Raw genomic sequence first — 14,157 nt, 5'->3', positions numbered from 1 at the left:
AAAAAAACTCATAATAAATTAATAAATTGGTAATTTTTGTTAGAGTTTTATAAAAACTCTTTAAAAATATCTTTGTTGATAGAGTTTTATTGATAATAAAATAGGTAATTTGTAATAGAGTTTTATTGAAATTATTTTATTTTCTTTAAATATATACTTGTTTAATTAGATTTAATTTTATTAAGATTCATAATAAAAGATAATTTGTGGTAGAGTTTTATAAAAATTATTTTATTTTATATATCAATTAATTAATATTTTTTATATTAATAAATCTTGTCTAATTAGATTTTCTTTTATTAAAAATGGATAATAATAAATAGATAAATAGGTTAATTTAAATTTTATTATGTAGATTTTATTGTTTATATGTATATATATTTTTTACTTGTAATAAATAAATAAATAGGTAATTTGTGTTAGAGTTTAATATATATTCTTTTAAAAACTCTTTTTATATCAATTGATAAATATTTTTTATTTTAATAATTCTTGTCTAATTAGATTTACTTTTATTAAAAAACTCAAAATAAATAGATAAATAAGTAATTTGTGTTTTAAAAACCTCTTTTTGTATCAGTTAATAAATAATTTTTTATATTAATAATATTTGTCTAATTAGGTTTACTTTTAATAAAAAAACTCATAATAAATTAATAAATTGGTAATTTGTGTTAGAGTTTTATAAAAACTCTTTAAAAATATCTTTGTTGATAAAGTTTTATTGATAATAAAATAGGTAATTTGTAATAGAGTTTTATTGAAATTATTTTATTTTCTTTAAATATATACTTGTCTAATTAAATTTAATTTTATTAAGATTCATAATAAAAGATAATTTGTGGTAGAGTTTTATAAAAATTATTTTATTTTATATATCAATTAATTAATATTTTTTATATTAATAAATCTTGTCTAATTAGATTTTCTTTTATTAAAAATGTATAATAATAAATAGATAAATAGGTTAATTTAAATTTTATTATGTAGATTTTACTGTTTATATGTATATATATATTTTTACTTGTAATAAATAAATAAATATGTAATTTGTGTTAGAGTTTAATATAAATTCTTTTAAAAACTCTTTTTATACCAATTGATAAATATTTTTTATGTTAATAATTCTTGTTTAATTAGATTTACTTTTATTAAAAAAATCAAAATAAATAGATAAATAAGTAATTTGTGTTTTAAAAACCTCTTTTTGTATCAGTTAATAAATAATTTTTTATATTAATAATATTTGTCTAATTAGGTTTACTTTTAATAAAAAAAACTCATAATAAATTAATAAATTGGTAATTTGTGTTAGAGTTTTATAAAAACTCTTTAAAAATATCTTTGTTGATAGAGTTTTATTGATAATAAAACAGGTAATTTGTAATAGAGTTTTATTGAAATTAATTTATTTTCTTTAAATATATACTTGTCTAATTTGATTTAATTTTATTAAGATTCATAATAAAAGATAATTTGTGGTAGAGTTTTATAAAAATTATTTTATTTTATATATCAATTAATTAATATTTTTTATATTAGTAAATCTTGCTAATTAGATTTTCTTTTATTAAAAATGGATAATAATAAATAGATAAATAGGTTAATTTAAATTTTATTATGTAGATTTTACTGTTTATATGTGTATATATTTTTTACTTGTAATAAATAAATAAATAGGTAATTTGTGTTAGAGTTTAATATAAATTCTTTTAAAAACTCTTTTTATATCAATTGATAAATATTTTTTATTTTAATTATTCTTGTCTAATTAGATTTACTTTTATTAAAAAAAATCAAAATAAATAGATAAATAAGTAATTTGTGTTTTAAAAACTCTTCAAAAACCTCTTTTTGTATCAGTTAATAAATAATTTTTTATATTAATAATATTTGTCTAATTAGGTTTACTTTTATTAAAAAACTCATAATAAATTAATAAATTGGTAATTTGTGTTAGAGTTTTATAGAAACTCTTTAAATATATCTTTATCGATAGAGTTTTATTGATAATAAAATAGGTAATTTGTAATAGAGTTTTATTGAAATTATTTTATTTTCTTTAAATATATACTTGTCTAATTAGATTTTCTTTTATTAAAAATGGATAATAATAAATAGATAAATAGGTTAATTTAAATTTTATTATGTAGATTTTACTATATATATATATATATATATATATATATATATATATATATATATATATTTGCAAAAACTCTTTTCATATCATTTAATAAATATTGTTTTATGTAAATAAATAGTGAAACTCCTTACACATCTAATAATAGTATAGATAAAAACTCTTTTTATATAATTAATAAATAAATATAAAGTCTTGACAGAGCTTCTGTATTTTACTTTGGAATTCAACTCTTTTTATATCAATCAATTAATAAATATTTTTTTATATAAATAAATAAATACTAAACTCTTTGGCGGAAATCTGGATTTATAGAATTCTCAATTTCTGTACCCCTTCCTCCTTCCTCCATGCCTCTATTTATAAGTTTATTGGATGAATAGGATGATGACATGTGTCTTTTTCTGATAATGACATAATCATAATTGGGCCGGGCCGGTTATATTGTAATAATAATCCATAAAAAATAACTAAAAATAAGAGTTTTATATAGAATGTGATTAATTTTATTAGGTAATTTTTAGAGTTTTATAGAAACTATAATTATCCATAAAAAAATAACTAAAAATAAGAATTTTATATAGAATGTGATTGATTTTATTAAGTAATTTTTAAAGTTTTATAGAAGCTATTTTTACAAAAACTATTTTTATATGAATTAATAAATATTTTTTATATAAATAAATAAATACTGAAACACTAAAACACTCTGCACATTTAATAATGATATATATATATATATACACACCTGCGTGTATTGACAATGAACATTGTGCATAAGGGTTTGTTTGGGTGATGATGGTAACACAAGGGGCATTATTGTCTTTTCATGATCATTTGGGCATTATGGTCATTAAAGTAATACTGTGTGTCACATGATCACTTTAACTCCAAAATCTAACTGAAATCTCACCAGAGGGGGTAAACTGTAATAAAAATGCATAATTCAGCGAGTTAGTTGCAATTTTAGTAGTTCAGGGGTTAGTTGGTGATTCTCCAATAATTCAGGTGATTTTTTTTGGCATTTTACCCTAAAATGAAAGCTGTCTACTTATTAAATAATGGTCTGCGAATCTAGCAATTCGGTACGTCCAGTTTTGTCGGACCTATGGGGTAGGTAGTTACTTTATTCTCGTCTCTTATCCCGATTAGGGTTTAATTATGCTTTCGGGTGTCTCGTTCTCTGCCCATTAGGGTAAATACGGTTCATAATACACCCCCAAAAATGGTGAGACGTCGAAAAGCCTCCAATAACCATCCTGAGTTTTTCAAAGTTTATTTTCCCGAGAAGAGCTCTCAGCAACTGGTAATATTCTCTCTCTCTCTCTTATTTTCTTTATTTATTTTTTTTCTTCTATAGTCTATATATCTAATCATCACCAAGTTAGTGCATCTGTTGAGAGACCAGATTAATCATCACCAAGTTAGTGCAACTTTTGAGAGACCAGATTAATCATCACGAAGTTGTTCTGTTTTGGTTGCCTGGAAACGAGAGTAAAAGAAAACAGAAAAAGATTGGAACTTCATATAGGCTGACCTGGTAAAAAAAAAAAAATCATCAATTCGAAACGTTTATTTATTTATTTCTTCACAAACCCACCTAACTCATATAATACTGGTGTCGACACCCTCGTATTCTGAGCTCGCACTGTGTGTGACTTGGGTTATACATAGTCGTCTCCAAAGACGACTAACATCTCTCGCTAGTTCTAGGCTTCTAGCACGACTAGCGAACTTTTGTGTCACAATGTTTGCCTCTCTAAGACTTAACAATACGAACAACAGAACACATGCATTATTTGCAATAGAGATCGCACATCTCGAAATAATATTTTGGAGAATGAAAGGAGTTTTCATTCTATTATTCACTGCCAGAGCAATGCTTCTAGCGTCCGTTTCAATGACCACCCGTTGTAGACCCACTGTCGAACAAGCACGACACTTCTACTTGACAGTCACGAACGGAGCTTCCCAATAACTTGTTCTCTCAACCCGACCATACCCAACATTTACACCATTTGGTTGGTCTACTAAAACATCAAAAAATTCATAGAAACTTTACACTGCACAACAGCTACAATTCTGCTCTCCTCCCATACATTGTTATGAATTACAAACTCATTACGTGCTTTCCAAAGTGCCCAACATTGGTATGCAGTCAACCCCAAACCGATATCCACATCAGTCCACCAGTGTTGAAATGATGAAGATCACAAATTCAAACAACCCAATCTTGTCGGGGATTCACATCAGTTTTGTGTCGGCTGAGTTTTTTATACCATGCCAAGCCTAGGATGAGTTATTTTTGAGCAGACTCCCAATAATTCGGCACAATTTTTAAGGACACAAACTGATGTATTCTTGGTAAAAGATATTGCTGATGTTTCAAAGTTGATTGGTTGTCTTGAAGCTCATTCGTATGTTTGCGACACCCTCTTCAAATTCTGAATCTCAAAAAAAAAATTGCTTTGCAAAATAAAAACTAGTTGTTTGCAAAAAAAGAAAAAATGGATGTGAAATAGGAGGACAATATCGATCTACTAATTTGAACACCAGAGAGCATTCTTTGTTGCATTGCCTGTTGAAGGGACCATGATAATCCCTCCGCACATATTAAGAACACGAAAGGAGATAATGGATCTCCTTGTCGGAGACCCCGTGATGGTTTAAAAAAAACCATTAGGAATACTATTAATAACAACAGAAATATGTTACCGAAGAAACACATTCCACAATCAATCTAATCCAATGCTAATGAAACCCCAAACGATTAAGCATAGCCTTTAGAAAGCCCCACTCTACTTTGTCATAGGCCTTGTTCATGTCTAATTTGATAGCTAAGGATCCCTCTTTCCCTTTCCGTTTATTTTTCATTAAATGTAAAATTCTGTGAGCTATAAGAATGCTATCTGAAATGTTGCAGCCCGAGACAAATGCAGTTTGATTTTCTCCTATAATATTCCTTATAATTGGTCGCAAACATTGAGAGGACCTTGGAAATAGTTTTGTATAAAACATTACAGAGAGAAATTGACCGAAATTGGGTAACTAATGTTGGGTTTTAAATTTGGGGTTAAAGTAATATTAGTATGGTTAATGCTTTTTAGGATGTGTCTAGAATACATGAAACTCTTAACTACTTCAACTATATCATTTTTTTATCACTGACCAAAAGTTTAGAAAACGAGTTAAAGAGACATTTGATTTTGAGAAAACAATCTTTAAAGTCGGCCCCATTGGCCTACTTGGTTCAGTTTTAACTGTATAAAAATTTGTTTGATTGAGAATTATGATAGTTTAGTTTTAAAAAAGGTATGTTTACGGAGATTTGTATTTTATAATTATTATTTGAAAACAATGGACTTGACAACTGTTTTTTTAATGAGAAACCAAGTAGGCCCTATGTTTTTAGTTATAATTGGTTTTTGAGAGAACAATCTTTTAAACAGGCCCTATGTTTTCAGTTTTATGTTATTTGCCATAGAAAGTACTCGATGCTACTGTTTCTTACTGGGGAGGTTAGTATAATTACTGAAAATACAAGGAAGGTCTATGTAATTTTGTGTAACATTAGCGGAGCTAAATGTAATTTATCACCTACAACAACAACCAGGCCTTTTCCCAATTACTTGGGATCGGTTATATGAATCCTATGATTCCATTCCGCTCTATTTAAGGTCATAGCCTCAGTCAAGGTCAATGTAATTTACCCTACATTTTAAATTTCTCTTCACTCGTCACATTTTAGTAAGTCAAGTCACTGTTGATTTAAATTTAGATCCTTAGTAAAAATTTTCTTTTTAATTGATAACTAATTGTGAGTTACCAAACGTGATAGATTATGAAACTGAGTTGTTGCTTAAGGAGTTTCTGAACATTTTTAAATCTGTTGATAAATAAGTGGTGTGTCCTTAAACCAAATCATGCAAAAGTGTGTAGTGTGGCCAAGTTTAAATTTAGAAATTGCCACTACCACTTCTAACTATAAATATAGCTAGGGTGAGTAGGGATCGTCCCAAAGGAAAGGAGGTGTATTTGTGATGGAAATTAATATCGGATTAGTAGGTCGAGTGATCAAAGATTGTTGGTGATTGATTAATTAAATTACAATGCAATTAAAAATTAATGCAAGTAAAAAGAGAGCAATCTAGAAAGTAGGGAAAACATATAGGAGAGAGGTCTTGGGGCTTAGAGTCACCATTAAGCTTCACTTTATCAAACATTAGCAATTGTACATTAATGGGAAAATTTAAATTGTAACTTGTGTGTGTGACATCAATTGAAACTAAGCATGGATGGCAAATAAGTATAGATTGTCTAGCCAATTTTAATGAAAAGCACAACCTATCAAATAAGACCAAAATCCATTCAATTAATGCACACACAAACATCTAGAGACATACACTCTTTGCATTCACAAGTATAGAACATCAAGAAATAAGAATGGATTGTTCACCTACCTAAGAAATTAAAACAACTACATTACAACTAGGCTAGAGACATGAAATTAAACTAATTAAACTAGAGATGTGATACAATCCATCAAGAAACAAGTGTGAACCATCAAATAAATCATAAGAGTGTTCCATTAAGCACCATGCCTTGACCACCACTAGATTAACACCATCAACACACATAGACATGCATTAATTTCATTGAATCTAGAGATAAAAACATGAACATCAATTCTAGCATACATAGACATATGACTAGAGCCAAATGATCAATTGAAAGCATTAATCCACACAAATTAAGTAGAAATCATAAGATCTATATTTATTCATGGTCAAAACATCTATTACAATTAAAATCCCCAAAAATACACAAAAGCTAGGTTTGAGAAGCAAGCCTAGGGTCTATCTCTAGCCCCAAGAGAAGGATTTAGCCACTCATTGTAGTAGACATGGAACCCTCAAGGGCTAGCTTGGAGGTTTGCATCATCATCTTCATCCTTACTTTCTTCCCAAAACCCTAGTTCTAGAGAGAATTTTTTTTTTTTTTTTTTTTTTTTTTTTTTTTTTTTCTATTTTCTAATGTCTATCTCTATCTATGATTGATACAATAATTGTTCAATAAATCAATTACACACTCCTTTGAGTAAGGACCAAGTCAGAATTACAGCCTCTGATTGGAGAAAATTCGCAACTACACAAGTTAGGTAGAAATCGGAGCACTCGGGAATTAGACAGCTCATTGCCAGCAGGCATTTCGATCGATCGAAGATTTTCGATCAATCAAACACTTAGCTTCGATCGATCGAAGCTGACGTGGCATCAAAAATATCTTCCAGGCCTTATCCAATTGGCTGAGCTGGCATCGCCTCATTTCGATTGATTATAGACCTCTTCGATCGATCGGGACTCCCCTTCGATCGATCGAAGTTCCTTTGGTGTATATTTCTTGGCTTCTTTCGAACTTTGTTCCTTTCGAACTTTGCTCCTTAGTTCCAAAACTGAGTTAAATGGCTCTTGTTAGCCTGTTTGAACTTTATTAACCTGAAATAGGCAAAAACATAAATAAGTATCCAAAACATGAAAGTAAGATAGATGAATGGACTAAAATACCCTAACTTAGGTGCTAAAACGCGTCACATTTTAGCACTTATCAATAAGGTCTAAGCAACTACTTTAGTTATAATTTTTCTACATTCCATGACAGAATAGAATGAAGGCAAAACTTTTATGAAAATTTTTAATTCTCTGTTGTGAATTATATGCCTCCAACGTGCACAATTTGTCATGCTCTCCTATTAGAGGAAGACATGTTATCTGCAAATCATTTAATAGGATCACAAACCCACCGAAGCTGTAGTGAAAACAAGTCTTCATAAGGAATTTGTCACTGTTTATGGACTCGAACCTGGGTGATCTATCCATCATCCGGATGAAACTTGGGTGAAACTAAGTGAAGGTCCGGATCGACAGATGTTAAAGAATCAATGTATGAGTTGTGGTTAGGGGTGCAATACCACTCGAACCCTAAGCTAGCTAGTTCTCTCCAAAATGCATTGAGGCACAATAGTTGGCTGGACATTTAGGAGTAAAGCACTGTTTTGGTGCGGGGTGCGAGAGCATTACCAAATCGATGCAAACTCTAAATACTAGATATGACCTCAAAATAAAATAACAGGTTAGCTAGTGAGACGATGGGGATAAGCTTCATCATTGAGAGGGAAACAGCCTAGATCACCAGCTAAGGCCCCTAAATGACCGGTCAATGATAAAGGAGGTAGGGGTGCAGATACAGCCAGGAGGTTTGCTAAGAAGCAGCCACTCTTGAAAGAGTGCGTAATATCTTATTTATGGAGCACTCTTGCGCTGAAGATGAACGGGGCTAAACGATCTGCCGAACTGTGGGATGTAAAGACACATTGGTAGGGGAGCGTTCCACCTAGAGGGAAGCACTAGTGTAAGCAATGGTGGACGAAGCAGGAGTGAGAATGTCGGCTTGAGTAACGCAAACATTGGTGAGAATCCAATGCCCAGAAAACCTAACCTCTACACAAATTAGTGACTAGTGAGAGAAATGGCAGTTTTTTTCTGCTATTTGGGGCTCTATATCTTTGCTTTGTTAATTTATTTCATATCCTATCAGATTTTATTTCAGTAAAATTACTCTTCCTTCAGTTGTTGGTTCCAATATTTGGATTTCCAGAAATACAGATTAAAAATATGATGCATTAGACTAACCCTTATTGAGGTTTTGTTTGCTCTGGTCCCAATTTTTTTACGTATAAGATTTAAAACATTAATTTCTTTCCTTTTCCTGTTTTCCGATCAACCAAATGGGAGCGGAGCACCTCTTTTGTCGGAAGAGAAACAGGCCCATGTTTGTTGTATCCTACTTTCTTATTTACAGAAAATTGGTTGAGTACGATGGAAAAAATTAAAATGTGAATTATAGGTAGAAGTATTTCCTAGTTGCAATATGAATAATTTATCTGCTCTTTGAATTTGTAACCAGCAAAGTTAAATATCTCATTTTTGCAGTGTGTGCCACCAGCTTTTATCAAGCATTTTAATGGAACAATACCAACTAAGGCCATCCTTAAAGATCTCAGTGGGAAATGTTGGCATGTGGAGATGGAAGATGTTGAAAATGGTGTCTTTATTAAGAATGGCTGGCAATGCTTTGTGAATCATTATTCTGTAGAGCTCGGAGACTTCTTAGTTTTTAGATACAATGGAAATTCTTTATTTAATGTTAGAATATATGGTAGGAACGGATGTGGGAAGGAAGATTCTTTAGCTATTGAGAAGACTCTCACATGTGTTAAGATTGAAGAAGAAACAGAAGCAGAGCGGACTTTTCCCAAGCACACTAACGTTCGCAAGAGAAAGTATTCCGAAATAAGCTGCAAAAGATCTCCAAGATCAATAGGTGAGTTGTTTCAAATTAGTTTCGTTGTTGACATTTTGCATTTTTCCTTTTATATATCTAATGTACCTTTACAGGTTTACTTGGACCAATTCAGCTTAGGCCCCGAAGAATTGCTTCCGAAAGCATTCAAGAGCAGAAGGTCTCTGAAACAGCAAAGACGACCTTACCAAAAAATCCTTATTTTATTGCAACTTTTCGTACGTCAAGGACATACGCTCTGGTGAGTACGGTTCTTATACTGGACAGATTACTTTATTTAGTTTCAAATTTAACTTGGTTAAGAATGTCTTCCTTTATTCTTTTTTTTTTTTTTTTTTTAAAGTTCAATATTCATTGTTAGTCCGATCCCCTAGTGCAATAATGTTTTTGGTCCTTAACCATATATGGTCATCACTTATAATATTACAAAAATTATAGATAATTTAGTTGGGAGATCTGAGTCATCAGACCATTGATATATGTTAAATGAGAGGACGCTGAAGGGAAAATGATGATATAGGAAAACGAGAATTTCTTGGGTGGAGATGGTAGATGGCACCATCTCTGAGTTCATCAGCATCTGGTTCCTCATATTACTTTCTGGAAGTATAGGTTGATTCAGCAATCAAATGCTTTACTGTTTTCCAAGATTTTAAGCTAGTATCAAGGCTTGAAAGGAGGTTCAGGGGAAAGATGTTTGCAGAGAAGGTCATTTGAATTAGCTTGGAATAATAATTATTATATAAAGGAGTAAGCACGTTTTTGACAAACTACAGGTCTTCTAGGTCATCAAAAGTGTTCTTTATCAATGCATGGGCTTGTGAACTTTTTCTGGTCTCTGTTTTTAAAAGTTGCAAATTCGGATTTTCACTTCGTCCACATGACAAAAACTCAGAAGGTCATGTTGCTGGAGAAAACCCTCCATGCATGTTACATTTTTAACCAGTAGCCTGTAGGTCCATGCCATTTCCTGAACAAATAGTAGGAGAAACATATTGTGTGGTCGTCATTGAGAAAACTAATTAAGGCAAAGTCATTTCCTGAACAAATAAGAGCAGGAACATACTGTGTGGTTGTTATTGAGAAAACTAATTAAGGTAAAATAAAAGAGATATGACACGATATCGACACGATGAATCTAAAAAAATAGGATATAGATATGGTAGGACATCCAAGTTTTTTTCCCATGATTTTAAAGTCGAGGATAAAATTGCGCCTGCTCTATCTAATAAATTATAACCATTTTCATTTCTCATTAGACATCTAGACCTTTTACATGTGGCCATTCTTGATTTTCTCGATGATGGTACTGGATACAATCATGTAAAAGCTACCAATTAGGGGTTCAAGCTTACCTCTCCTATTTTTGTGTAAAGTTGGGTGGCAGTAAACATTTTTTTATTGATTTAATAAAAATAATTTTAGGGATTGCTATCTTGTGTGTGTTTATTATTTAAAGATCATTTCAGGGAATTCCAGACATTTTATTCTCATCTTGATTGATATTACTCTTACCTTTCATGTTTGTCAGTTGATGTGAAATCATTTTATATGTATCTTAACGAACCCAGAAGAAATAAATGCATCTACTGATATTAAGCCCCTCTCTATTTTGATGTAATGTTTCAACAAAGGCTCAAACCCCCCGAGATATTACAGAATAGAGTTGATTATTGGAGTTTGTATATGTTATCCACTCTGATAGTTGAATTCCAATTTCATCATGCTATAATGTATATTATTATTTGGAATGTTAATTTGCACAGTACAGATTATGTTCCAAGGAGCTTGAACAATTAGGGATGGCAACGGGGCGGAGTTTAGGCGGGTTTGCTAAACCTTACTCCGCCCCGTTAGATAATTCGTCATACCAACTCCACTCAAACTCCTGGATGGGTTTATAATTGGTATACCATCTCTGCTCCTATTCCGGCAAATAAAGTACCGACTCCGCCTCGCATACTCCGTTTAATTGCGGGACGAGGTGGGTTATACCACTTTCATTATTTAGTAAAATAAAACTAGCCCAAAGTACTCAAATTGAGCTAATAAATAAATTGACCCAACTTTAAAATTACTAAGTAGTGAATATTTAATATATTAACGGACACTTCCAGTAAAGTAATAAGGTCTTAAAAATATTAAATATATATTTATAAAATCTTTTAAAGGTACATATATAATCGGGGTGGGGGCGGAAACCCGAGGGTTAGAGGAAATTACCATTCCTAAACAATAGTTGCTTTGATAATAAGATGTGAACACCTAAAGTATCCCCTTAATGATTCCGTTGATCAGTATATTTGAATTACAAAGTTATTTTCATTTTTAGATGGAAGAATCCGTTGTTAAACCAAGTACAGTTGATTGAATTTTGATTCTATTATTGCAGTATATTTCACGGTAGAAAACCTATTAGGAGGTTTCAGTTATGAATTTGAAATTACAATGGTTAGCCACACCTGGTGTGGTTGTTTTCTGTCTGTATTGTTATTGTGCTTTTCTAAACAAGATTTACTTATTGTTAACATTATATGTGGCCACAGAACATTCCTAAATGCTTGGTGAACAATAATAATATTAACATCAAGCCACAAATGGTGTTCCGTGATCAGAATCAGAAGTCGTGGCCTGTGAGAGTTGTTTCAAGGAAGGATGGTCGGGTGGATTTTGCCCAAGGGTTCAGGAAATTTTTGAAGGATAACAGCCTCAGGTTAAATGACAAGTGCATATTTGAGTTCTTTCCTGGTGGAGGAAGAAGCAGCAGCAAAGAAATTCAGGTACAAATTATCCGTGCAGGGGCAAGAACTCAAAAAAAGTCCATAAGAAGAAGAGTCTGTGAATTTGGGGCATGAACGTGAAAATTTGAACTTAACTTTTCACTTGAATTGAGCAAAATCTATGACATGATTAGGATTTTTGGTTTTTGGACTTGAAACCTCCTTGCATTATATGTATGTATTTTCCTTTTGTAATCACTACAGAACTTACTAATCCTTATATTTGGTCCAGATTAGGAGCAACTTTTAGTCTCTCCTGAAATTTAGTTTCTCAATTCCCATACTTTGAAGTAAAGTTGTTGGGGGACTTTGTAGGCATAACCAATATTGTTTATGTATATTGACTTGCAACATGGCAAAGACCATTCTTGGGAGCCTGGACCACTACACAAATGGTTCAAATAGAGCACAGTGAAGATCCTACAATATATGTTTAAATTGTGTGCTAAAAGTCTTAACTAACTTCTTCTTCTTTCCTTTTTTTTTTTTTTTTTTTTTGTCATTCAAAGGCACATAGGCCTAAAACCAAGATGGCAGTACAGGGGCACAAAGCCAAGCCAGAAAAGGCATACAAATCTTGAAGCAAAGCAAATAAATTAAGAACAGACTTCAGATTTGTGGAGTAAACAGAGCCCAACACTCTGTAAATGAAACCACCATGGGAGAACGCAGCAAACTAGAGATACCGAAAGGTCTGGCCATCAGTACGGCAACTGTTTCAAAGCTATAACCACAAGGCGCTCCGACACACAAAACTCCGCACAAGATCCAATCAAGGAGAAAAAGATCAAATCTAGGCAGGGAAAACCCAAACTGGCCTAGATCAAAGAACTAGCCGGAGAAAAACAACATATTTGCCCAGGCGAGCCGAAAACGAAACAAATATGAGCAGATCTAGTCGAACAAAAACAAAAACAAAAACGGCGTAAAAAACACCCACGAAGCACACTTATTCGAACACGCCGAATTTATTGCTACCATGGGAGACAAGCTAGCAACTCCCCACTCCCATGGAAGGGAGCAGGGAGTGCAGAAGGAAGAAAATGAAGGCTAGTGTAGAGAGAGCAAGGTAGAGAGAGATGAAAGCGTTTTTTGTCTGTGGAATTTCTGAAATTTGAGTTTCGATATATTTATGAATTAATAATATTACTTTATAAAGTTAACAATTGCTTGGTTGCGAAGGTCAGTAAATAAGGCCAGATATATACGCGTACGCGCGTGTGGAAATCAGCTTAGACAAACTGAACCTCATTTGCTACTGCCACTTCCAACTCTTAACTTATATTTCCACGTGTCTTCCTTCTACAGAGGCGAGATTGATACTATCCCTGATCTCAATTTGATGACCATTTGGGGCCTAGTACCAACGTTACACGTCTTATACCAGACCGTGCTCACTCTAGGTCAAGTTAGCACCGGATTCGCGATACCCTGTCCATTTCTAAATTCCTCTTTCCCGTGCATTCTAAGATGGCTTACTTTCAATCTCATTCCACTTCCTTACCATTCTAAAATGGCCAATATCCTTCTCATTCAAATTTCCCACCATGCCATGCATATGATCATTTTCATCAATTTCATTAGCATAATAACAGTGGCACAAGCATGACAATTTCTATTACATGAATACAAGCATAACATTCTCTAGAATTCAAGCACAAGCATGGCATTTTATTGAAACCAACCAACAGCATGCTCATTATAGTATTTCATATCATCTCAATTCATGCTAACGTTTACAATTTAAGTAACTTTGCACTAAAACCATGTCATACACCTCTTTAGCAAAGAAAGAAACACACAAGTATGCTCATTATAGTATTTCATATCATCTCAATTCATGCTAACATTTACAATTTAAGTAACTTTGCACTA

The 14,157-nt window shown here is 31.9% G+C and overlaps 1 protein-coding gene across 1 annotated transcript; it reads left to right on the top strand.

Annotated features, from left to right (window-relative positions):
• Window positions 1-3,301: 3,301 nt before the first annotated feature.
• LOC132304973 (putative B3 domain-containing protein At5g66980) lies at window positions 3,302-12,357 on the top strand. Its single transcript, XM_059802667.1, has 5 exons — window positions 3,302-3,449; window positions 9,133-9,523; window positions 9,598-9,743; window positions 10,115-10,210; window positions 12,049-12,357. The coding sequence occupies exons 1-5, from the start codon at window positions 3,369-3,371 to the stop codon at window positions 12,355-12,357; spliced, it is 1,023 nt and encodes a 340-aa protein (XP_059658650.1). The 5' UTR covers window positions 3,302-3,368.
• Window positions 12,358-14,157: the final 1,800 nt, after the last annotated feature.

Source organism: Cornus florida, unplaced genomic scaffold (genome assembly GCF_030987335.1).
Source record: "Cornus florida cultivar Cherokee Brave unplaced genomic scaffold, ASM3098733v1 CherokeeBrave_3.0.0_Hap2_Chr04, whole genome shotgun sequence".
In the NCBI taxonomy this organism is placed as follows: Eukaryota; Viridiplantae; Streptophyta; class Magnoliopsida; order Cornales; family Cornaceae; genus Cornus; species Cornus florida.
Note: the sequence above shows the minus strand (reverse complement) of the source record. Positions and strands in the feature narration are given on the sequence as shown.

Bases quoted from the DNA above. Each gene is read 5' to 3' on its own strand.
- LOC132304973 (XM_059802667.1), top strand. From the start codon at position 3,369: ATGGTGAGACGTCGAAAAGCCTCCAATAACCATCCTGAGTTTTTCAAA. The intron at 3,450-9,132 runs GTAATATTCTCT...TCATTTTTGCAG, and splicing joins AGAAGAGCTCTCAGCAACTG to TGTGTGCCACCAGCTTTTAT. The intron at 9,524-9,597 runs GTGAGTTGTTTC...GTACCTTTACAG, and splicing joins AAGATCTCCAAGATCAATAG to GTTTACTTGGACCAATTCAG.